Source organism: Artibeus jamaicensis, unplaced genomic scaffold (assembly GCF_021234435.1).
Source record: "Artibeus jamaicensis isolate MK-2021 breed Jamaican fruit bat unplaced genomic scaffold, CSHL_Jam_final contig_1016, whole genome shotgun sequence".
Lineage (NCBI taxonomy): Eukaryota > Metazoa > Chordata > Mammalia > Chiroptera > Phyllostomidae > Artibeus > Artibeus jamaicensis.
Genome location: NW_026521195.1, coordinates 3,334,592 through 3,359,717, shown reverse-complemented (window position 1 = coordinate 3,359,717; position 25,126 = coordinate 3,334,592). Strand labels below are relative to the sequence as shown.

The window sequence follows — 25,126 nt, the reverse complement described above, 5'->3', positions numbered from 1 at the left end:
AGCCGCTCCGAGACCACCCAGGGGAGACAGCGTCTCACCTGTGCGCGAGCGCCCCGGCGAAGTGGCTCTCTATGTACGTGTCCATGACGGGCTTGAAGTGATGAAATTTGCTGTCTTGCAGCAAGTTGATTATGTGAACCTACAAAGACAACGGAGCTTTGTAAAACCGAAAAGAAACCAAGACGTGTTTATCCTTCCTAAGTGAACTCTCATGCTAGGAAGTGTACATTTCTGAAACAACCTCAGTCGAGACTGAGAGACAACGTTGTTAAGATGTAATCACAGTGAATGTACACTCACCAAAGAGTCAAACACTTTCGACCCATACTTTTGGGAGTTTTCATCCAAGATTCCGAATAAGGTATCCAGTGTATCTTGCAGAAACTGTCAGGTAAAGAAGGAGATGAACCTGTTAGCCAGCGTCTGTCCCTCCCCTCCAGACGCCCCTCATCCCGTGAGCCTCTGGTGGGGGGTGGGGGGGAGGTGACGCGGTTGCATGTCACCTTCACTATCTCCGAGCCGTCGATCTCTTTCAACTTCGAGAGGCAGCCTGTGATCTTGTCTGGGTGGGTTCTCCACTTCAAAAGATCCAGCATGTCACCTTCCCAAACAGAAGAGAAAAGGAATTGTCCTCCTGGAGGCCCGTCTCTCACAGCCAAGGGTTCTGCTGGCTAAAGCGGACTCTTCCCCACGGTGCCTACCGTCCCCAGTCACCCGAGCGAGCCACAGGCTCCCCCACACCACGATCAGCTCTCTGAGTGGCGTTTCCCAGTGCCTTCCAACGCCATCCCCCTCCCCAGTGGTCTGTACTTACAAACTCCCGCCACCCTCCGGCTTCCGGGGGAGCGGTGGCCTCGTCTAGAAAGTCTGTCCTGGAACATTCCAGACTGAGCCAGCAGCCACTCCCGCACGCTCCCAGGTCACAGCAGCATTTGTCCCCCTCACAGCTGTCTGTCTGTCCCACCAGACTGCAAACCCGAGAGGTCGGAACCACGCCAGGGGGCTGGCCCCGCCGTCCTCCCAGCCCCCTGCGGCGGGCCATTGACAAGTATCTGTTGAGTCATTTTCTGCCTCCTCCCAATAGCATGGGAGATTCTTTTCTATTTTTTTTTTGTTTGTTTAATAAATACATCCTCCTCACCCAAGGACATGTTTATTGAGGTTTTTGGAGAGAGAGGAAAGGACAGCGGGGGTTAGGGGGCGGGGAAAAAGAGAGAAACATCAATGTGAGAAAGAAACATCCATTGGCTGCCTCCTGTTCAATCCCCTACGGGGCATCGAACCTGTAACCTAGGTATGTGCCCACAACCTTCTGGTGCACCAGACGATGCTCCTACCAACTGAGCCACCGAGCCAGGGCTGCAGTGGGGGTTTCTTGAGTGTGGGGAACATGCTTCATTCACACTTGTGACCCAAGCTCTGTCCAAACCGAGCAGAACCCCGACCAAACCTGCCCACAGGCACGAACGCCTTGACAATGGCACAGGAAGAAGTCCCCTACAGAGGGATGACAAGACCAGCCAGTGGTCAGATCGCCTGCAGACCCTCGGACCTGAGGGGCCGGCTCCCGGCCTCCACGGCCATCTCTGTCCCCGGTTCTGTGCCTGCTCCTTATATATTCCCTGTTACAAACAGGCCGGCTTGGAAAGAAATATAAGACGGTCTGTTAGGGTGCGAACCCACCATCTCCTCGGATGGCCGGCCATCCAAATAAGACGCCCAGAAAGATTCAATCCCTGTCTCTGCTTATTGGGTTCAGTACGTGACAAGCAGCACAAATGCAGGTGTCTTTTCTGATTTCACTTGTTCTGGAGCTAAAGGAGGAGTAACGGAGAGAGCCTGTCTGGACATAATTCATCACGTAGGCAAAGTCCTCAGTTAAGTCACAATTGTCATCTCTTGGTTCTGCAACTTAGCCATTTGAGGCGACATTGCTGCACACCGGGAGCTATGACCTACTGCTGAAAACGTGAATGTTACGTATTCCATTGAATACGCACTTAATGCCCAGCCTGCCGGGAGCTGTAAAATAGGTAGACAACAGGATCCTCACTCTAATTTTTTTTTAAATCACCATCTCAGGAAGAGATGGGATGAACCATCCGCCCATCGCTACAGGGGAGCAGGGCTTGTGGGGCAGCCAATACCTGAACAATCGTCAGACCACATTTAAAGATTGCTTTTTTTCCCCCTCAACCATTTAAAAAGTTGAGTTTCATGGCCCAAGGAATGTAACAAAGAAGTAAAATAATTTCTTCCCTGATCCCTACTCTTAAGAAGCTTGAAACATCCACCTGACCTGGCAATGACGGAGGTCCAGCCACTGCAAACCAAGGACGCTACCACAGAGCGTGCAGACACACACACAGCAGGGACCTGAAAGGCAAATGTGCCCTAGGAATCGGTGCCCAGAGACCACACTGCTTACTGAATGCCCAGTGGTAATGGAAATGGGATTTGCATATTTTCCAAGTGCAGTGAAATGAATAGAAAGCAATTTCGGTTTGGACCCGGATTACTTATGAACAGAGATGCGTGGAGCATGCGAATTTCAGAGAGACCAGCTGACATCCTTCCTCCCTCCCAGCTCTTTGAAACACGCGACTCGTTTTCCTGGCTCATTTTGAGCTGTCTTACATTGACAAGGTTAATTACAGCCGAAATGATAATTAAGTACTTATACGCCTTCCATGCTGTGAAATGTTTAATATAATGATTGCACAGACAGTTTATTTACCCACATCTACCTGAAAATGTTCTCTTTTTACAAAATAGCAACTTCCAACAGTCATGATTTGGTTCTGTCTTATGTTCACAATTCCGTCTGACACCCTAAACCCAAGAACCAGAGCAGCCGAGGGAGGTAGGACTAAACATTTTAATGGCAGATACTCTGCTTTTAGGTTTATTTGTGTGGCTGGCAGAATAATGGCCTCCAAATGCCCCCATCCCAGTTCATGGAACCTGTGAATATGTTTACCTCACATGGCAAAAGAGATGTTACAGGTGGGATTCAACTTGAGTACTTAAACTGGGGGACTACCCTGGATTAGCCAGTGGTCCCGGTGGAGCTGGCCAGTGTGGCTCAGTAGGTTGGGTATCTGTCTTCCCACAAACTGAAAGGTCATTGGTTCAAATCCCAGTCAGGGCACATGCCTGGGTTGCAGGTTCTGTCCCCAGCCAGGGTGAGTATGGACGGCAACCAGTTGATGTTTCTCCCCCGCCCTCACCTCTCTCTAAACAAAAAGAAAAAAAAAAACCCATGGAAGACGGCCAGAGTCAGAGAGGGCTGTGAAGATGGGGAAGGGTCGCGGCGAAGGCGCGCAGGTCGGCCCTCCAGGAGTAGGCAGAAGGCTCCCCCTTGAGCTTCCAGAAGAAAAGTAGCCCAGTGGCTGGCTCCCAGGTTTCAGCCCAGTGAAACTACTTTGGACTCTTGACAGAATTGTAGAGTATTAGATTTCTGTCGTTTTCAGCAGTAAGTTTAGAGTTATTGTTACAACAGAGAGCTCACTAGTAAACGTACAAATGTTCTACCGGAGACAATCGGTGAAATGTGCACCTGAGCTCCACAACCAAGACGGAGCCCACAGAGGACAACCACAGCTCCGTCTACGGGAGTTGGGAACAGGCTGACTTTGGGATCTTCATACCCTCCGGAGGGGGTAGACAGGCCCCCTAAAAAATACCTGAGGTCTGGGGAATGCTTTATAATCACTATTATGCCAATGTGAGTCTTATTTAAGCACGATCATTAACCACCGAATTCTGATACCATCTGGTGTAACTTGACATCTCTCAACTTGGTGATAATGACCTTCCATCACGCTTCCCCAAAATAGATCATAACCGATGCCTAAGAGGAGAAACACTTTCCCGGCTGCACGCCCTGCTCTGAGCCTCAGAGGCAATCCAGCAGCCCATACGGATGTTTGGGCACAGGAGCACTGTACGACACACAATACCTTCCCAGGACATGACCCCCCTCAACGAAACCAATCTGACTTACTAGCACAGCTTTCAGGATGCTGCCAGATGCTTTATGGGGGGAGCATGAGGAACTCAAAACCCATTCAGTTTACTGCCTGCGTCAGACATTGTTTTCACCACAAGTTGTCGAGAAGAACCTCTTGTGTTTCGAACTATACCTTGCTAAACTGGCATAAAGAAGAATGCTAGACTAGAAAAGCCTACCAGCTAATCAAACAAAGGCAGCCTTTCCTCTAGAGCCTGCAATTAGCACTGTCTATGGAGAGAGGAAGCGGGTGGTGTCTTTGTCTTGAATGTTATTCTTCTTTTCTGTTAAGCAGCTGGCTTTTAAGGGTCGATGTGAAGAGTCGTGTGCTTGGGGGCCGACGCTGGGACACTCATGCAGCCCTTACAGGACGTGTGCTCAGCAGAGCAGCGGGCCACACACAAGGGCCAACCACTTCTCCTGGGCAAGGCTTAGGGCGCCAACACAGGTGCGTATTGAACGTACCTGTTAAAACCCACCAGCACGTTCTTACACAGTCTTTCAAAGGCAAGGGCATTGTACGTACCATTCTGTGTGAGCTTCGTGGAGCAGAGGGAAGAGGTGACCCAAAAAGACTCCTTGGTGGCCTTCACGGCCTGACTGCTGTTCCCCAGCAGGAGGCCCTTGGAGAAGGGCAGTTTGAGGTAGCGGGCGGCATCCTGGAGGTTCGTGTGTTCTTCACACTGCGGGAGACATCGACACGGGGGTGGGGAGGGAGAGACCGCATGAGAACTGCTAGGCATAATTTCCAGCCCAGTGTTTACCAACTGGGGAGTGTTGCAAACAGTGTCACAGACAGACGCTGGCTTTTAAGGAAAATGCAACAAGAAGGCATAAAAGGAAGGAAGCTGGGCTGTGGGGCTGGGACCACTGACTGGGTTCGAATCCCAGCCCCATCACTTCCCACATGAGCGACGGTGCCCAGTCACTTAACCCCTGGGGCCTTGGTGTCTGTCTCCAAACCCCACGTTGTCATAAGCAGAACACAAAAAGGGCCTGAATGTCGTGCCTGACACTTGGAGAGTGCTCAAGAAATCTCGCTTGCAGTGATCACAGAAGTTGGAAAAACGATGCTTATGGTCTTTCACCCTCTCACCTGAAGCGGTGTCTAAACGACTCCTTACTCAGAAAACGGCGACTGCAGAGAGAGCGCTCCGGGTGCTCTAGGAGTCCCGCTGCGCGAGGGGAATCCCTCGGCCACAGACAGCGCCAGCCAACAATGAGTGTAAAAGGAATTGCCGATTCAAAAAGCAAAGCTTTTCATGCCTGGTGTAATTCTTTCTTTAGCCGAGGACTGTCATTTCGTGTGAAAACCAGCAGGAAGACTGGTGAGGAAAGGGACGTGCACGAGGCCAGAGGGGCAGCAGGACCAGTGTCCCCGCCCGGGGGCGGGGCTGTCATCACACCCAAGTGGGGGGCTGCAAAGAGCAACCTCGCGGCTCCTCCCAGAGATGCTGAACTGGGCCCCGCCACCCCTCCAGGCTCCACGTCCGCCTCGCAGGAAACACGAGGCACAGAGCCCCAGGCCGGGCGCCCCCGTGGGGAGCCACCACACAGGCCCGGGACGGGGCACCTGCGCGGGGGCCGGGCGCTGTCCCCTCAGGTCCCAAGTACTGAGCGAAGGGACCGCTCTAGACGACACATGAGAGACAGGCACCGAGCTGCCACTCACGGCCCCAGGTCTAAACGCGTCTGCCGAAAGGGTTGTTTTTCGGGATTTACGCACTAAGTTCTAGAGGAAACGGCAATTCAGTGATTAGAGAACCATTAAATGAAAGAGGAGATTTTATAATACATATACGCAGTAAAGCAACTACGATGTCCTTCTGTTGATGGGTAAATTGTGGTCCATCCAGAAAGTGAAGTGTTCAGTGCTAAGAAGAAGTTATCGAGTCACAAAAAGACATGGAGGAAGCGTATAAGCATGTTACTAAGAGAAAGAAGCCGGTCTGCAAAGGCCACCAACTGCATGACGCCAGCTCCACGGCCTCCTGGAAAGGGCAAAGTATCGGAGACAGTACAACAGTCCGTGGCGGCCAGGGGTTGGGGGGAGGGGGATGGTCGGGCGGAGCACAGAGGATTTTTAGGGCAGTGTGTGGGGTGCTGTGATGGACACATGTCATTATACATTTATTAACTTAATAAATTAGTTAATTTGTTACAAATTAGAGAGGAGGGAGACAGGAAGAAGCCCGCTGCTTCACTGCACCGGAGAGTGGGCTCAGACTGGACCAGAGATGAGGGCTCGCCGGCTCGGAGTGAAGGGCGAAGTGCGGTGGCCCTCAGTCCTCATGCTTTTTGAGATTCTGGACCTGGCTGGCCGTCTAGTCTTTGCCCAGATTCACAACCGTTCAGTACAGCGATGAAGGATGCATCGTGGTCTGACCACTGTCCCAGACACATGACAGAGAACTGTGACAGCTGGTCACAGTGCTCCAGCAACGTGACATCTGCAATAATGCAAGCTCGGTGATTAAAAGGTGGACATCCACAGTGCATCCAAAAATAAATGGGCACAGAGCCCTGGCTGCTGTGGCTCGGTGGGGTGGGAGTCGCCCCACAAGCTAAAATGTCACCGCTCCATGCCCGGTCAGGGCACACGCCTGGGTTGCGGGCCAGGTCTCCCCCTGAGAAAGAGGGAGAGATCAGTGTCTCTCTCCCTCTTTCTCTCTCCTACCTCTCTCTCTAAAAACAAATTAATAAAACCTTTAACAAATACATAACTGGTACAGAAATTAGTAGTATATTAATCGGATGAAGAGGTCTGTCATTTGCAAGGAGTAAAGAATTAAATTAAAAAATACAGTCAGTTTGACAATCCAGTTGGAATGAAAGTTACCAGTTAATCAAAACCAGATTGAAACTGTTATAGCAGCAAAACACCTCCTTTTAGGGACTCGCAATACAAGTGGCCATGCCTAATGTCATATTAAACATGTATTCAGGGCCTACTGGTTGCCAGTCCTTGAGTTCGGGGTTAAGGTCACAAGTCCCGTGTCCTCCAGGGCGCTGCACATCTGACCCCTCTCCCCTGTGAGCACTGAGTACCAAGCTGTGAGCACTGAGTACCAAGCTGTGAGCAAGGCCGCTGGGCTGCAGCTGTGCCGGGGACGGGGTGGTTTCACCCAACAACGGGAGGCTTGCCCAGCGGGCCAGGGAGGCGTGTGCCTTACACGGTGGGAAGCAGCCACACCCAGGAAGGCGCTGGGGAGGCACACAGGTGAGGAGCTACAGAGACAGGGCAGCTCAATGTCACTGGACTGGCTCCTCTGACAGAACAATGACAGTAGAGGAAAAACCTGTGAAACCACAGTGTGGCGTCCACAGTCCTGTACCGAGGTGAGTTCAGTTTCAGTACATGTGCTGTGGTTGTGTAAGACGTTAACATAAGGAGAAGCTGGTGAAGGGCACACAGGAATTTTCTGCGCTATTTCTGCCCCGCTGCTGGAAGTCAAATATACGTTCGAAAACAAGCACAGGTGTATTCAGACGACCGCGTGTAGCTGAGCACAGCTGGAGTGTGGGGACTCCCTGGACATCCCATTTAGGAGAGTCCCGAGGTGACCCTGATGGCTGCCGCCTCTGGTTTCAGTCCCCTGAATTACAGGGCCATCCAAGAGGTGAGAGGAGACTGACCCGTCACACAGCCAGCTGCTCAGATACGGAGAGTGAGGTGACAAGTCAAGACGAAGGGCTGTTGTCTGTCACAGCAGAAGTGTCGGACGGAGGAGGGATAAACACCTCCATTTGGGACACGCTGAGGTTGAGGTGTCTCTGGCTAATCCGACAGGAGGTGTTCAAGAGGCTGGTAAGAGATCCGGCCTGGAAATGCAGATCTGGCCGCCACGAGCCGAGCTGTGGCAAGGGAACCACGGGCACAGATGAGATGGTTTCCAGGTGTGGGCGAGACAGCCACACCAGCCTGTACGGTGCAGGAGAGAGAGAGAGAGGCCCTCCCAGGAGAAAAAAGAGGGCTCACAGGAGGACACAGGCAGGCGGGACAAGGCGTGCGAGATGTCCCAGAAGGAGGGTAATCAACGCGGTGACACACGACAGGGAAGTCGGTTAAGGGCTGATTTTGAAAGGGGCTTTAACCCCTGGGTGAACGCTGAGGACTTGGAGGGAGAAACTCCATTTGAGCAGCGGGACAGAAGCAGCCTGGGGAACAAATAGGACATAAGAAAGAAACAGGGACTGAACGGTGGCTTTTCGAGCAGGCTGGCGGTGATGGAGAGGGGTCACAGAGGGCGGAGGCTACTGAGATTTTTTTTTTTTTTTGCTTTAAAGAAAAAGACATGGGCATGTCTATAATCTGAGAGAAACTACAGGAGACAGGAAGCGGTTACTGACACAGAAGGAAGAGGGTGCACTGGGAGGAGCAGGGTCGGAGCAGGGTCGGGGCAGGGGGTGGGAGGGAGGAGGATCCTGAAGGAAGCAGGTGGGAGACTCAGCCTTGGGGAGAAGGAGTCTCACCCCAGCCCCCAGGACAGGAAGCAGGAAGGAAGCAAAGGGTGCAGCCACGCTTGCAGGTGGCAAGGGAGAGCACGCAGGACATTACGGATGCTCCTGTCTGGTGGCTTCTGTTTTCTCTGTGAAGTAGACAGGAAGCGGTGGGGTAGGTACGGTGGTAAGGTCCTGTAAATGGCTCTCGTGGGGACAGAGAAGGAAGGAGCTGATTAGTTCGCCTGCAGTGTTGACCATCCTGCATCTGCATCCATCAGGCTGATGCGGACATGGACCCACAGTATAATCTCCCCCAGTAACGCTCAACTGCCTGGGGCAGGGGAGGGGAGGGGCGGGGGAGGGGACAGGGCAAAGTGGACAGACTGACCTAGGGCTGGTTTTCCTTCCCATGCAAGTGTAGCAGACCCAAGGATCAAGGGCTACCCGGGGTAAGAAAAGGGAGAAAGGAACGTCAGGTGGGTCTACTGAGAAGACGGAAAAAAACAGGTTTGATCAAAAAACTGGAAGGTTGAAAGGTCATGTCAGAATATTGGGAATTTAAGACTTTTGATTAGAAGTGGTTCTGAATACTTCCATCCATCCACCCACTCAGCCTTTCATCCATCCATCCATCCAGTATTTATTTAGGACCTAAGTGGGGGGTCCTGCTGGTGGGGAATGAAGCAAGGCCCAAGGAAAAGCAAAAGACAAAGAAAGGTCACTGGAGTTGAAGTGACCAAGAAACAAGAAGATGGGGCCCTGGACAGGTCCACCAGCAGAAGACAGCCTTGACTCAGGGGCTAAGCTGAGTGTGGGGAAGGAAACACGGGCCCACAGACTCCTGCAGTGCAGGCCACGACATTAAATGAACCCCTCCCCTCCCCAACCAGGAAACAGGGTCGGCCTCTGTTTGGCTGGTTTCTTACCTGGCCCTTCTCCTGCCCAGATGCTCTAGGTTGGGAAGCCAATAAATTGCACTATAAGGAATCCATTCTCTCATTAGCAAGACCCCAGCCTGGCCGAGCTGGGCCACTATGGTGATGTTAATCAACAATGTTGAATTTGCAAAACCCTACTGTTTCAAAGGTAGACTGTATTACTGTTGTTATCATCAGTATCTGTTTGCTTGTTCTGTTGTTTGTATGCGTATGGCACACACGTACACTCATTCATTCATACACAAATACTGGACCTGGAGAAGTTCTGAATACATTTCCAAACAAAAAATCCTTCTGTGCAAGGGGTCAGAAGGGGGACTTGAGGACACAGCTCCTCAGCTCGGCCCCCCTTTTCTGGATCCTCCCATCATTCCCTATAAGAGACTTGACTTTTGGAAAATGAATTCTCTTATGCTCATTAGTTTCTTTTCTTAACTTGTTTTCCAGCAGGTAGCTGGAGAGGGGTAGCCAAAAATACTCCTACAAAGTGAGAGAAGATGATTCTACCAGAATGCAGTGAAATAATAAGATCACACACTTTTTAGAGCATTTTTCCCATCTCTTACCACCCCTTGATTTTATAGACAGTATTTGTCAATAAACAACACAGAATATGGTTTAAAAAGATCTAAGGCAATTGACATTTCTTCAAAATCTTACTATAAACATTAAAGTCAAGATTATATGACTGAAGAACAGTCTATAGTTAGATAAAACTCCAGAATATAGTGGTATAGAACTAACTTTCTGTCTCTTCCAGTGTTTGTTTTTTCAAAATGAATAAAAGCTTTAAGGCTATACAATAATACTTGACACTAACAAAAAATAAGCAATGTTAAAATAAAACTAAAGTTAGTGTTAATATTTTAGGACACCCTTGCAAGCATCTATGTACATATTGGGGCTGTTCCAGGTTGCTTATTTATACACACAAATATATCTTATGTGCATATTTATAAACATATGCTTCTACAAAATGTGCTATATCAGAATAACATGAACATTTTTCTGTGCATATAAAAATGTCCACTAAACATTATCTCGATCAACATGCAGCATTTCAATCATTGTGTGTTACATAACCAGACTTACGTTATTAGTAACTTTCCACGTTTTATGGACTCTGTGAAAATCATCCTCGAATCATTTTGGCCCACCGTGTTTGATTACCCTCTTCCTTTAAATACCAGGATGTGGGAGGGCTGAGTCCAAGGATACACACGTCGGAAACTACCCACGTGTTGCCAAACTGCCCCCCAGAAAGACAATACCGTTCACGTTTCCTCTGTAAAGGCAAGAGGGTGTTCCTGGTCCCCGTAATCTCCCTGTCCAATCCTGGGTTTTAAAAATCTTTACCATGTAACAGGCCAAAAGATTTCCTATTTTTAAACTTGCGTTTGATTATTCATGTATTTTATATGTTTGCATTTATTATTTTTGAATAGCTTGTTTGTAGCATTATCAATTTTCCGTTATTGATCTGTGACAATTCATGGTGAACTGGGAATCTCCACCCTCTGTCGACTGTCCCATAGCTACACTTGCCTGTCCTGTGTCTTTCAGCCTTAATTATGATGGTTTTACCTGTAAAAAAGTTTAAATTTTATGTAACCCAATTCACAATGTTTTGCAGTTGTGTCTAACATTTGCGCCACCCTGTACAAAGTATTATAAAAATGTTCACTCATATTTTTAAGGCTCTCCTGGTTTTATGTTTTTATACTGAATCTGGAATTGGAACCCAGCTCTTCTTCCACTCGTGACGCCCAACCAGTCCCCTCCACTCCTTAGTGAGTGGGCTATGTGTTTCACCCATGATTCAAAATCCACTCCTCCCTCATCTTTTCTCCCCCTAGTTTTTAAAAAAACAACAAAGTTCAAAGCTGCAGTTATCAGCAGGCCGTGCGCCTTCCTGCCACGCAGAGGAAGGCTCCACACAATGCCCGACATCCAGTTTCCTGATCACACACTGCCAGGCCATACGCTGAGACTGAGCTCGCTGGCCCAGCTCTGTCCTCAGCTAGACTCGGGACAAAAGTCATTATGGTTGGCGAGTGTCCTACACCTGTTTAAATGAGCCACACAGGACAGCCCTAACCAGGGGACAAGTCGGGCCCGCAGGGCTTTCCTGGGAGCTCAGGCTTCCCCAGGGCCTGCACCACGCAGCTCTGCCCTAGATGGGCCAGTCCACGGACACCATCTCGAGCCTACTTTGAGGTTGGGGGAGGTCATTGGGAACACCTGCCCTTTAAACTGTTCCAGCTCAAGATGGAGGCATAGGTGGAAGCACTGCACCTTCTCGCACAACCAAGTTTAAAAACAACAAAGTGTAAGCAACAAACACACAGCCAAACCACAGAAAATTGAACTACATGGAAGTCTGACAACAATGAACCCTTTAGCCAAACTGGTAAGAGGGGCAAAGCCAGCAGCAGAACAGGTCGGGCAGGAAAGATCCACCGGACCGACCTGGGTAGGCACATGACCCAAGTGCGCCAGCAGCCGTGGGCAGATCCAGTGTGGAGAAGCGGGCGGACCCACTGAGGGCGCAAGGAGGTGGACCCACTGAGAGCTGATCGCAGTCACACATTTGCGCGCAGATAAACCAGTGACGGAGCTAGCAGTAAGACGGACCTCGCAGGCCCCCAGGGCAGGAAGCGGCAGAGGGAACCGCCATTGTCCCTCTGACCTACCCTCACGTACAGCGTCACAAAACAGCGACCTGGGTGGCCCCGCCCTGGTAAACAACTAAGGCTTACCAAATAAATAACAGGCACGAACAGATCAAAACATGGCTCAAGAACAACTCAAGAGCCCCTGAGCCAAAAAATCTAAGCGATGAAGAAATAGCCAAACTTTCAGATGCACAGTTCAAAACACTGGTGATCAGGATGCTCACAGAACTGGTTGATTAGAGGAACATATGAAGGCTAAACTAGTTGAAATGAATGGAAATACACCGGAAACTAATAGTAATGGAAAGGAAACTCAGACTCAAATCAAAGGAGTGGACCAGAAAGAGGAAAAAAATGACCAAACAGAAAAGGATGAAAAAACAAGAATTCAAAAAAATGAGGAGAGGCTTAGGAACCTCCAGGACATCTTTAAACGTTCCAACATCCGAATTATAGGGGTACCAGAAGGGGAAGAGGAACAGCCACCAGTGGAAAACTTATTTGAACAAATAATAAAGGAGAATTTCCCCAATCTGGCACAGGAAATAGACTTCCAGGAAATCCAGGAAGCTCAGAGAGTCCCAAAGAAGTTGGACCCAAGAAGGAACACACCAAGGCACATCATCATTACATTAGCCAAGATTAAAATGAAGGAGAGAATCCTAGAAGCAGCAAGAGATAAGGGGACAGTCACCTACAAAGGAGTTCCCATCAGACTGTCAGCGGATTTCTCAAAAGAAACCTTACAGGCAAGAAGGGGCTGGAAAGAAGTATTCCAAGTCATGAAATCCAAAGACCTACATCCAAGATTGCTCTATCCTGCAAAGCTTTCATTTAGAATGGAAGGGCAGATAAAGTGCTTCTCAGATGAAGTCAAGTTCAAGGAGTTCATCATCACCAAATCCTTATTATATGAAATGTTGAAGGGACTTATCTAAGAAAAAGATAAAAAATATGAACAGTGAAAAGACAGCAAACTCACAGTTATTAATAACCACACCTAAAACAAAAGCAAACTAAGCAGACAGCTTGATCAGGAGTGGAGCCACAGAAATGGAGATCAGATGCAGGGTTAGCAACAGGGGAGTGGGAGGAGGAGAAGGGGGGAGAAGGTTCAGAGAATAAGTAGCATAGACGGTAGGTAGAAAATAGACAGGGGGAGGGCAAGAGTAGTGTGGGAAATGTAGAAGCTAAAGAACTTATGACACATGGACATGAACTAAAGGGGAAGAATGTGTGGGGAGGGGGTGTGCAGGGTGGAGGGGAATGAAGGGGTAGAAATAGAACAACTGTAATAGCATAATCAATAAAATATATTTTTTTTAAGTTAAAAAAATAAAAATAAAATAAACTGTTCCAGCTCAAATAACTTTTCCTCTGCTTTAGGGATCAGAATTTGGATCCTTGGTGAAAATTCGGGCATAAGCTTAAGAAGATTCAAAGCTGCGTTTCTGAGAAAAGTCTGGCCCTGCTCTCGGGCAGCCAGCCCACAGGCCCCTGGTTACCGGAGCAGCATGGCCCTCTGCCTGGGAGCCCAGAGCAGCCAGCCTCCTCACTGTTCCCAGGGAGAAGCAGGCTCTGCTCCCTGCCCGCCCAGCATTCCAGTACACAAAGGTCTCAGGGCAGCAATAGGACTCACGGTCACTTAGAGGTGTGAATCTGAACGTGACTGGAGACTTAGTACCCGCCCCCAAATACTGCCCCACACAGGACCCACAAGGAGAGAGCCCACCCCTGATGTGCCGTCAAGCAGGGACTTTTCTCCCCTGTGACACTGGTCACCTGGGCTCCCAGGGGAAGGAGCTCAGCCCTGTGTTTTCTGAGTTACGGTCGCATGTTCTACACAGGTGACATCACAGACCTGTGGACAGAGCACTGCCATGTCTTTTGGAAAACTGTTCCTGAAGACGCTGCCTGTCACCTCCGACATCTCACCACAGCGGCCTCTCACCTAACCGTGAGATGACCAACTTAGGTAGCTTATTGCTTCCTTCTCTTCAAGGTATGTTTGTCTTTGCATTTTAACACTGTGAGCACTTGGAAGTCACTCTCCAAAGCAGAGACACTGACTGGTGTTCTCAAGTGACACTGCAGGACCCAAGCTTTGTAAATTTTCCTTCTATTGCCTATTCTGGTATATTTCATCCCCAATGTTCTTAGGACAAATCTTGATGCAAACAATAGAAAGTAAGAACCACTGAAGTTGTCCTAACACAGTACAGCCACCCTCTGCTTGCTCAGGCAGAGCAACAGACGGGAAAATGCACCGCTGACCTTGGAAAGTGACCTCTGGGGGACGTGCTCCGGATAAGGCTCAAGATGAATAGGCTGTGAGAACTTTCTGGTAAGGTTTACTTAATCCCATAGCAGCAATGGAAAGGACTCTGAGGTCAACCTGGAATCCCTACACTTAAATTTAGACAAAGGAACAGATTGCCTGTAAAATATGTTTTAGAATATGACAATGTATAGAAATTATAGTTTCAAAAAAGCACTCTCCCTGCCAGCAGTTTTCCAAAGGAGTTTCTTTCCAGTCATCAATGCATCTTGAGGGGAGAGACGCTAAGACAATGGGTTCGTCACTCCGCCCACCCTCCGCAGCAGGCCCGACACCTGGCCGCCTTACCTTATGCACGATGAGCTCGTGCGTGCCGTCTGGAAGCGTCCTGCCATCCTCCTGCATCAGGGGGACGAAGGAGAAACCAAACAGCTTCTTCTCGCCCTTCTCCTTCGCTGTGGGGGGAAAAAGAAAGAAAAGAAGACTCGCTTGTTTAAGCACCTGCTTACACAAGTCTCACAACTCTGTCCAGCAACCAAGGTTGTCAAGGAGGGTGATTATCAATCAAGAAATAAAACCCACCTCGCCAGCTCTTTTGACCACAATGGAGCTTTGTCTACAGGAGCCTCCCGCCAGCCCCATGGGCCCACCCCTGACTCCGTAAGTTACTTTTCTCCATTTATTTCCTTCAAGGGACTTGTTATCTGAAATTGTGCGTGTGTGTGTGTGTGTGTGTGTTTTAATTCGTGTATTGCTGGGGTCTTCTCACATCCCACCTCCACTTCTGAATGTAAGCTCCACAGAGGGCCGGGTTCTTATCTGTTATTTCATTCTAACCTTGGTGTCTCGAAGAGTGCCGAGAACACAGTAGGTCCTCAATACACACAGGTGAATGAATGCAGGAGCAAATGTGTGTGAAATGCATTTGCTCACTACTTGTGGAAAAGGAGACTCTAAGCTTCGCCCTGGGAACTTCCTTCCCTAGAGCCACAGGGGTGCAGACAGAGCGCCCGTGGGACCATGAGCTCTGCTGGGCATTTGGAAGAAAGCTAAGAGCCCACTGGTCATCTCCTTCCCTTCTGAAACACCCACAAAAGCTGGTTTATGGAGCTCCCCGGGCCAATTCTGACATGCACTATAGTCCCAGGGACAAAGTCCTTCTCTCCCTGAATCTTGCCTGAGTGACAGCTCACAGGTGACGTCACCACAGAGGTGCCTGGCCATGCCTCCATCCCTTTGGGACTGCACAGGGGCTTGCTACTTCTGGTCACGTGTAAGAGTAAGACACACTTCAGTGACACAGGGAATACCAGAGGGCCCCCAGACTGGGGGGTTGTAGGGGCAAGGAGGAGACTTGAGAAGGTGGTAATGAGTACAAAAGAATGAAAACAGAGATGGCAAGAAACGACAATTTTATGGGCAGCAATGTTCACCCAGACGAACCCTGTCACATCTCCATGCCCTAGGTTTCTCAGATCTGTAAAATGGGGCCATAACTTCTTATCACCTGGAAGAACCATTCAGACTGACTTTCCTTGATTCTCATCTGAATACTGCATGAGGCTGCATGGTAATGCAGATATATGCAAATCAGATATACATCGGAGCCAATCAGAGGCCTTCCTAGCGACTTTATACACCCAGGGAGGTTGTGGTGGGTCCTCTGAGAGTTGCATGAGCTCTTGGAAGGAGAGGTACCCGGTGACGCATCAGGGCTGCCTAAGACCACCAGAGCCAGTCAAGTTTTTCATGCTGTGTCTTTTCTAACACTTCTAGACTATGAAAGTGATGGACAGATTTTAATGAAAGTGATCAATTTAAGGAGCACACTGTTGGTTTCCAAAGGCATTTTTTTCCTCTATGTTTCCATGGAAGTTATTGGTTCTTCATGAATAAGTGAGCCCCCTTGTCTCTCCAGACTCCTCCGGCTGCAGGACCCCCTTCCAGAGGGCTCTGGGTCATCACACACACCCTGCACATTAACCCGCCCACATCACAGCTCAGCGAGCAGACCACCCCCACACCACAACCGCACAGAGCACTCACTGGAACAATGCCGGAACTCAAAGCGGATGTGCGCGCCCCTGAACTTATCCACAGGGATGGGGAGTTTCAGCAGCTCGGACCACCGGGGACTGTTGTTGTGATAGAGGACGAAGGAGTGGTACTCGCTGGCGGGCGGCTCTCCGGAGCCGAAGGAGATATAGTCCTGTCAGAGAAAATGGGCCGGTTCATGACAGCGCCACTGAAAGATGATTTCGAGAGCAGATGAGCAAGTGCGTTGCTGAGTCTGCCTGCTCCCTGGGTAGCATCCACTTCACGGGGCGTGACCCCGTGGAAGTTTCATTCTGAGGCTGGTATCCCAGGGCCTTCTGTGACAAGGGTGGCCCTCGGGGGTGTGGGCAAGATGGACAATTTGCAAGCCCCATGTGAAGGTCAAGGCTGAAGGGAAGGTCTCAACCTCGCAGTAAGAGCCCGCGCTCTCACTCCACGGGCCCCAGGGTCACACGGAACACATCCTCCATGAAAGGCCCTGTGGCCGTCTCTCCCACTCCTCATGCTCCAAGCCCCAGGCCTTCATTTGGTCAACATGAAAATACATAGGATTCCATGGTTTGGGTTTCATTTTCACTGAGTGCCAAAAGAGAGTATTTACCCCCCAAAACCACTGCAGATGGAAGGGAAAATATGAAATGGCATAAAAATATTGTATATACAGAATAACTGCTGTGAGAAAATTGTTGACACCATTAATTCAACAAAATACATGAGCCTTTCTGCTTTTTTGACTTTCCTTTCTGAAAGGCATTTTAATGATTTTAAAAACGAACAAGGGTAGAGGAGAAAAAGATGGAAAATAACCCAGATCAGAAATTAGCTGACCTCATTACGGCCGGACCCAAAGCAATGAGATGGAACAGTCTTACCCCAAATGACCGTACCTTCAAGGTCTGGCCGCTGCTCTCTACAATGAACATCGTCACTTCCACGTTCCTGGCCACACTCTTGCCTCCTTTCTCAAATTCTCCCCTTTCTATGGTGATGTATAAATCATTCCTCATTTCACCTAGTGGGAGAGGAAAATTAAAACCATTTTATATATACTCAGACATGTAATAAAGTACTCTATGAAGGAAAACTTCAGTTCATAAAATACAGTGTTATAGCACGCACATAAAATTGAAATATATTCTATCTATACATTTATAAAAGGGTTTCCACCCTCACTGCTAATCTCCAAGAAAAGAAAAAGGACCACCTCTGCTAGGCTGAATTAACAATACTGGAAATGTCCATCTGGCAGGCAGGCAAATACTGGGGTTGAATAGAAAGGTGTTGCCAAATTTCCCCATTTTTCAGTGTTTCTCTTATTTCATTTATGAGGTACGATGACAGAATGACAGCCTGGCAGGGTGGCAGCTCAGAGGGACCGGTCCTGACACTTTTTAGTGGCAGCACTTAGAAGAGAAGGAACATCTAAATGGAATAAAAGGACAGGGCCGCCGAGGGTCCAGCTACGTGGAAGTCTTTCCCCAAATGCCTGGGCAAAACGATCTCCCAGCCGGGAGAATCCGATTTGTGCTTTAGGGGCACAGATGGAGAATAACTCAGTGGCATAGACATACCTGCTGAGTATTTTTTGCCATGAAGCTATTAAACCAGTGAAAGAGGCCTGGATTCCAACACACATTCTCCGTGCACACACACTATCCGTTTTTCCTCTATTGGTTATTTGTAAAGCTTGAATGCTTTTCATACCACCCTTTCCTTATTACTGCAAGAAAAAGGAGAAATTCATCGCCAACCAGCAAACTCGGACAGGCACGCCGACTGCCTGCTTTCCCCAGAGCAAAGAGGGAATAAGTGGTGAGTGCACAGGGGAGTGAGAAATGAAAGCAGAGTGCCACTAGAGAGTCCTGGACGGTAAATGCTGGTGAGATTGGCCAGGCTAAATTTACTTTTACTTAACGTGGCTTTCAAAGGCAAGTATCTTTTTTTCCTGTTAAGAAAGCGCATTACCAGAAGCAGCAACAAGCACACAAATATGCATGCAATTGGGAGATTTATAGAACTCCCTGACTGAAGTGCGCACAAGAAAAAACACTCGAGTTTCTAATCCGTTCCGTAGGGGAATTGCAGTGCGCCCAGTCACCTTCCCCACAGGGACCAGCTTTTTATAATGTCATCCTTCACGAATGCCCTGGGCTGGCTGGGAAACACATAAAAGAGGAATGGAGCCCTCAACAAGATGAAAATTTTATTACTTTCCAATACATTTATTAGGTTAATAGTAGTTAATAACATTATATAAGTTTCAGGTGTAGAACTTTATACTATGGCATCTGTATACTGTACTGTGCTCACCACCTCAAGTCCAGTCTCCTCCCATCACCATTTATGCCCCCTCCACCCTCTGCCACCTCCCCACCTGCTTCCTCCCTGGTCATCGCCAAGCTCTTTGTTGTCTGTGTGTTTGTCTACTGCTTTTTGTTTCATATCTTGTATATAAGTGAAATCATATGGTTCTTGTCCTTTCCCATCTGACTTATTTTACTTAGTATAATACTCTTAAGATCTATCCCTATTGTTGCAAATGGCAGTATTTCCTCAAAAGAATGAAATAAATCTCAACTACCCTTTCCAAGGAGTATTTAAAAGAGTACATTTGTGGACACAGTGATCTCTGATTTACGAATGTCTGGTACTCATACAGCTCATGCAAACCAACTTGGGAAGGCAATGAACTTGGAATTGCAGAAGAAAAGCAACATGTTTCAATGCACTTAAGATTATGTTTGAATGCCTTGAAAGGTTTTTGTTTTTACCCATTCCATTTTTTACAAGTTTTGTGAATTTTACAACTTTGCAAGATTTTTACAGCCCTGTTTATTTTATTACTATATACAGTTATCACTACACACACATTTTTAGTGCTATTTATTTTAACATCTTCGCTATAAGATGAAGAGCAAACTCACACACTTTGTCCTCTGAATCCACCAATTTCAACCCCAAATGGGGTCAGTACAATAAAGGTCTGCACATGTGCCATTCCAACAACATGTCTGAGAGGAAATTTTTGACAACGGTTTTCCTGCTAATAGATCTGGCAGGTAAACGAACACTCAAATCAAGGCACCTTAGAGCAAAAGATGTCAGCCAACAACAGCAACACCCCTCCGCACCTGACAGAACATGCCAAGCACAGACCGTGAGCCATGTGGAGGAATGGGGAGGGGCCACCGGGAACTGAACCTGAGGAATGTCTCTTTGTGAGTAACAAGCTCATCCACACCACAGAGGTATTAACCACCCACAGAAGAAGAGTGTTCCTTGGGAGGGGACTTCCATGTACATCTGTCGTAAGGAAAGGGTGACTCCGAGTGGAGCAGAGACAGGAGGGTGGTCTGTGGGCTGGGCCCTAAGGAAGGATGGTGGTCAGGGAGAGCCATGCACGGCCAGCGGCACTGAACTCTTTCTCATGTAATCAATTCAGCAAGTACATCTTGAACATCTACTGTGTTACAAGTCCCTTCCCTCCAAGCCGATTCTAGCAGGGGAGGTCTTGGACAAAGAAGGAAAGCACATGGCCTGCTGAATGATGATACACCCCGTGGATACAGGCGGGGCAGAGAAGGAGGGGCCTGTGGTCCAAGGGGCTGCAGGTATAACCGAGAGAGAAAAACCTCTCCAAGAAGATGAGAGATCTGAGTCAGCTGCAGTGTGTTTTTTGGAAAAGGAGCAAATTAAAGATGGCATTAGCTTCCCAAAGCAGCCCCCACAGCCTGTTTAGCTTGTAACTTAGCTGGATTCTTCTATTTCTTCTGAATTCAGAAGACATTCTAAGTTCAAAGAAGCCCAATGGATATAGGGTCAAAAGAATAAGGACATTTGGATTGGAGGCTCTCTCTGCCGTCATCTACTCTGTGGGACATTAGTCTAGACAGGGGAATATAAAGCTCTGGACCCCAAGTTTTTATGTCCTCAAGATGGGGGAGGGGAGGGGACAGGCAGAGGCAGGGCTGTGAGAGAGGGAGGGCGGGGCAAGGCTACCCTTCCGTTGTGCCGTTTGTATGCCTTACAAAAGGACTGCTGGGACGGAACACAATTTTAAGTGAGAACTCCTTACACGTATGCTTTACTTTTCTGTCCCTTGGTTGCCACTAAGCCTGTAACCCCTTTATCTTCTGCAAGCCTTTTAGGCCAAAGTAAGGTTTCTTTAAAAGGAGAACCCAGGGCAGGAAGAAGTGGGCCCTGGAAGACCTCCTCGCTGCGTCTCCCAGGAGTGCTGCAGCTTGCCCTGCCCCGACAGAGCAGGGTGCCGAGTTTTGGCAAGATATGCTGAAAGGCAAGTTTGAAACAAGTGCTAATGAACATTGATATGCTTGCTGTTGGCTGTGGAGAAGACTTATAAGCCCAATAGCACTAAGAAAGCATCTTGGGTAACGAAGGGGGGAAACACAGAGCATGAAATGAATGCACAGCACCTGTGCAAAAAGCGCTTTTCCCAGCAATGTTTGCCTCAAATTTGTTACCCTGTGAATCTGACCCGCACCGCACTTTCCTCTGTTTGGTGGCCCCCTAATCCTCGGCTCTGTCCCACAAGTGTCCTAGAGTCAGGCACAGGGCACGTGGTCACTGCATGAAGGAGTCCACAGTGCCCAGCCCCAGAGGCTGGCCCAAGGCCTTGGCTTTGCTGCATACTTGTGGATATCTATGGGGCTGGAAAAGAAAAGTTCTTGTCCTCCCATTATAAACAAAATAATTTGTGCCCTGGTCGGGTAGCTCAGTAGGTTAGAGCATTATTCTGATGCGCCAAGGTCGCAGGTGCAATTCCCAATCAGGACACAGGTAAGAATCAACCAATGAATGTATCAGTAAGTGGAACACCAAATCGATATTTCTCTCTCCCTCCCTTTCTCTCTCCTCTTCTTTCTCTTTAAAAATCAATGAATAAAAGTTAAGAAAATAACGTGTAAAAGACTAAGTTCGTTTGTTTTGTTTTGTGTGTTTTGTCAGATGATGATGGCGGTGGCAGATAGCAGTGGTTGGACAGGAGCTAGGTCCTTGGCCAAGTGCTATAACCAGAACATCTCCTTACACCCTCACAGCAACTGTGTAAGAAGGCCTTATTATTTTCATTTCACAGATGAGGAAACGAAAGTGTCGTGACTAGGAAATGCGTTGAATACATTATCATTATCCTCACTCTACCCACAAAAAGGTAATTCAACGGGACGAGAATGACCCGTTCTCAGGAACGGGAAGCTAGTGCAACACAGCGTTTGTCACCAGAAGCCGCGTGCCTGGGCAAGAAACGCGTCGGACCCCCTCTGCTCTGCACTGGCCGGACCGGCCCCGAAGCCCTGGAAGGGCCGTCTTTCCGGGACAGAGATGGGTAGGAATGATATCACCCAGACCGTAAATCGGGGGAACAGACTCAGGGCCCCTGAGAGGAGGGATAAGGTGAGACAAGAGTTCACCTAATTTTGAAGAGGACATTTAACCAGCTGACAGGCGAGAGCAAGTGTCCAGGGGGACAGTGTACAGGCTGGAAGATGACGTAGGGAGAGATGAAGAAGTGAGAACATGCCTAGAAAGAATCATCAGCTCCGAGTCAGAACAGACCCCCGGGTGGGGGAGGGCACAGCCTGACCTCCCAGGACATTCCTGACACATCAGTCAGCCTCACTCCAAATGTCTGCAGGCCAGAAACGCCGTCCTTCCCGACACTCGGTGCCAGCCCAGGCGCTGCTTTGCACGGCTCCTGCTGAGGCGTTCAGACCTGGCCATCCAGCTCGGCCTCCGCTGCTGTGGGTGGCCGCTGAGCCCCCGACAGAGGGCTGGTCTGAGCAGAGGGGCCGTGACTCTACAACACAAGCAGCCTTCGGAGACTTAGGTTGAAACAGAGAGTATAAAATGGCTCATTAAGACCCTTTCACATGAATTACCTGCTGAAATGATATTTTGGAGTGTTGAATCAAATACAATAAATTGTTGTTATCTTCACCTCCTTCTCCTTACTCTTTTAAATGTGGCGGGCATCGCCTGCCTGCTGGAGAGCACCGTTGGCGGTGTTTGCTGCGCCCTCTCTCACAAGCCCCGGCGCCAGGCCATGGAATTTTCTGCACTTACTTGGTTCATGGGAGGTGTCACAGAGAGTGGCTTTTCTTCTTTGGAAACTGAACACCCTAAGATGGCCGACCCTTAGCCACAGGAAGAGTTGGAAGGGCTTCACGGCAGGAGGGAACCCGATGGGCAGGTCTCCTCCTGTACCAGGAGAGACCGAGGTGCTGATTCGTTTCCCTGTTTGTCCCATTCTGTGATCCTCAAGAAGAGTTTTGTGTACCTTCCCCTCAGTGTTGGGGCCACCGATATTCCCCTCTGCAGAGAGGCAGCAACTGCTGACGCCCTCCATCCAGCTGGTACAAGCTCCTGCCTCCCCTGGCCTAACTCCTAAAGGAGCACAAACGAACCCTGAAGGTCAAGTCCAGCAAATGAAAAGAATGAAAGCACCGAGTTATCTGACAGTCAGTTTGACACGGGGATCAGAGATGCTGCTGACACGATTCCCTCACAGAACAGTTCAGCTCGTTTTCCTTAGAGCTGCCAGTTGCAATGAACTGACGCAACCAAGTTCTGACAACAACACAGGAAAACCTAGCAACGGCCACGTGTTTACCAGCAGAAAAAATTTCATTCACTTTTAAAGTTATTTTCAGCTGTTTAAGGAAATGCATATATCTCTCCCTTCTCCATCTAATTTGGAAAATTAAGAAGAAAAAGAATGTATTGCTTAAAAAAAAATCCCTTGCATTTAACAGCCCTGCAGACTTGCATCTGGAGGACAGACCCCCTGGACATTGGAGACCTCGCCATTAGAACACGGTGCAGCCTAATTCCATGGCAAGCTCATTTCCACCATTAAAGCCAGACCGAAGCTGCCCGAGCAAGCCCGTCCCAGACGATTACTCAGCCGGTGGAGTGTCACGTGGCTTCATGCTTTTCCATTGCTCAATGGCACTGCCCAAGACCGAGCTGAGGAATTCTTCCAGCAGCTGGCTGCATTCTGTGCTAAAATATGTTTTTTATATTCAATTTGCCCATCAATTTGCTTCCCAGCAGGATGACATTGTTTTTTCTTTTTCCTTAAAGAGGAAATACCAGTTATTTATAGCACCTGAAGGGAAGAGGGGTGGAATAACATGTGACCAAGTTCACAGCTTGGCAAACAATGGTTTTGGACAATAGTGCATGGCATGGTCCCTCAGCTGGCTCAGATCCAGAACCTCCCCAGGCTACTCTAGTCCCCGGGCAAGAACAAACTCCATCAGGAGGCCACATGCTATCAGAAGGCTGCAGCGGCCCATGCCGGGCTCGTCTGCACGGGGTGAGGTCTTTCCTCCCGGTGACTCTGAGCTGGGCTGGGCCCCGTACAGGCAACCCCCCACCAGCTTTTACACGAGGGGCTGAAACGGTGACTGAGAGGATCCGCTCCCCATGAACACCGACAGCAGCGGCAGACGTCTTCATCTGGACTTCCTGCTCTCTTCTCTGGGGGCACGTGGGAACACAGAGCCCTGAGAAAATACTGCAACCTGACGTTTGCCTTCAGAGCGTGAATCTCCTCCCCACCTCGCTCCTTAAAAGAACTGAAGTGTGGTTGGTACATGATATTATATTGGTTGTACTGGTTCTGGGGCCCGAGGGAGTAATTGGACATTCGAACAACCTCGTCACAGGACAAGAGTGGGAATCTCCTGAACCCCTACCTTCTCCGCTCGGACACACACACACACACAACCTGGTGACAATCCCCTCCCCGAAGGGCTAACTATCGCTCCATAACTTCTTGTCAACACGATATGGATTTCGTCTACGCAAGTGACTGCCATTTTCCACCCAAGGGTAACCTTTTTTCTGGACACTACCTTAGTGTTCTTTCTCACCCTGGCCACAATGACAGGCAGCCATGTCCACCCCAAGTTCCCTGTCCTCATATAACCAAACCGGAAAGGTGCTTTTAACAAACTGTTGCTTATGATCAGAAGGTCCTATGAGAGAAGGTCCTTGAGTCATGTCGTTTCATTGTAACACTGACAAGATGCCATAGAAGCTGAACTCTCCTTTTTGCACCCATTAGCCTGTGGCAAAACTGGTTTCATTACACATCATGTCACTTCAAGTCACAGAACCGAAAGACGACGGACGCAGAGTGAGGACTTACTGTAGTCCGTTTCATTCCTCAGCAGGGCACTTTGGAACTCTTCAAAATTCAAAAAATGCCTCAATGTCCACAGGACACAAAATACCTGTATTTCATCCTGTGGTCTGTCACAAGCCACTTACCAGGCATGATGATGTTGGAAAAGCCCAGCTTCCTCGTTACAGACACCCCATGCGAGAACACGGAGGAGCACTCACGCCGGATCTGCTCAATGTCCCCGTGCAGCAGCTGGAGGGACACCGCCAGGCCTGCAACAGAGAGAGGGCGCAGTGGGAAGCAGAGGCTGGAGTCAGCAGGGGGAAAATGGAGCGGCTTCCCCAAGCCCCGTCGATGGCTCCGTTATTTTAAACTAAGGGGTCCTATTTAGACAAAACCAACAGAGTCTGTAGGATTATCTAGGTCAGACTGTTCCAGACTTCATGAGCTTTCCCATTTCTCAGGAGGTTCACGCCAACCGGAACGCCCCACGGCAGGACTCTAAGAAGAGGAAGGCTGGCTTCTAGCCCCAACGGTCTCTTCTCCAGCACCCGATGAAACCCTGCCCTCCCCGTT

At 49.0% G+C, this 25,126-nt stretch overlaps 1 protein-coding gene across 5 annotated transcripts in view; it reads right to left on the bottom strand.

The window, feature by feature from the left end:
• DOCK4 (dedicator of cytokinesis 4) overlaps nucleotides 1-25,126 on the bottom strand; it is a 313,731-nt gene that overhangs the window by 90,544 nt on the left and 198,061 nt on the right. For all 5 annotated transcript variants that reach the window (XM_037155987.2, XM_037155989.2, XM_037155988.2 and 2 more), the window contains 8 exons: nucleotides 24,697-24,822; nucleotides 17,289-17,413; nucleotides 16,393-16,555; nucleotides 14,695-14,801; nucleotides 4,539-4,695; nucleotides 504-601; nucleotides 301-384; nucleotides 39-139 (listed from right to left, as the gene is read on the bottom strand). In XM_037155987.2, the coding sequence (XP_037011882.2) occupies nucleotides 39-139; nucleotides 301-384; nucleotides 504-601; nucleotides 4,539-4,695; nucleotides 14,695-14,801; nucleotides 16,393-16,555; nucleotides 17,289-17,413; nucleotides 24,697-24,822 (961 nt within the window). The remainder of the gene's footprint in view (nucleotides 1-38; nucleotides 140-300; nucleotides 385-503; nucleotides 602-4,538; nucleotides 4,696-14,694; nucleotides 14,802-16,392; nucleotides 16,556-17,288; nucleotides 17,414-24,696; nucleotides 24,823-25,126) is intronic.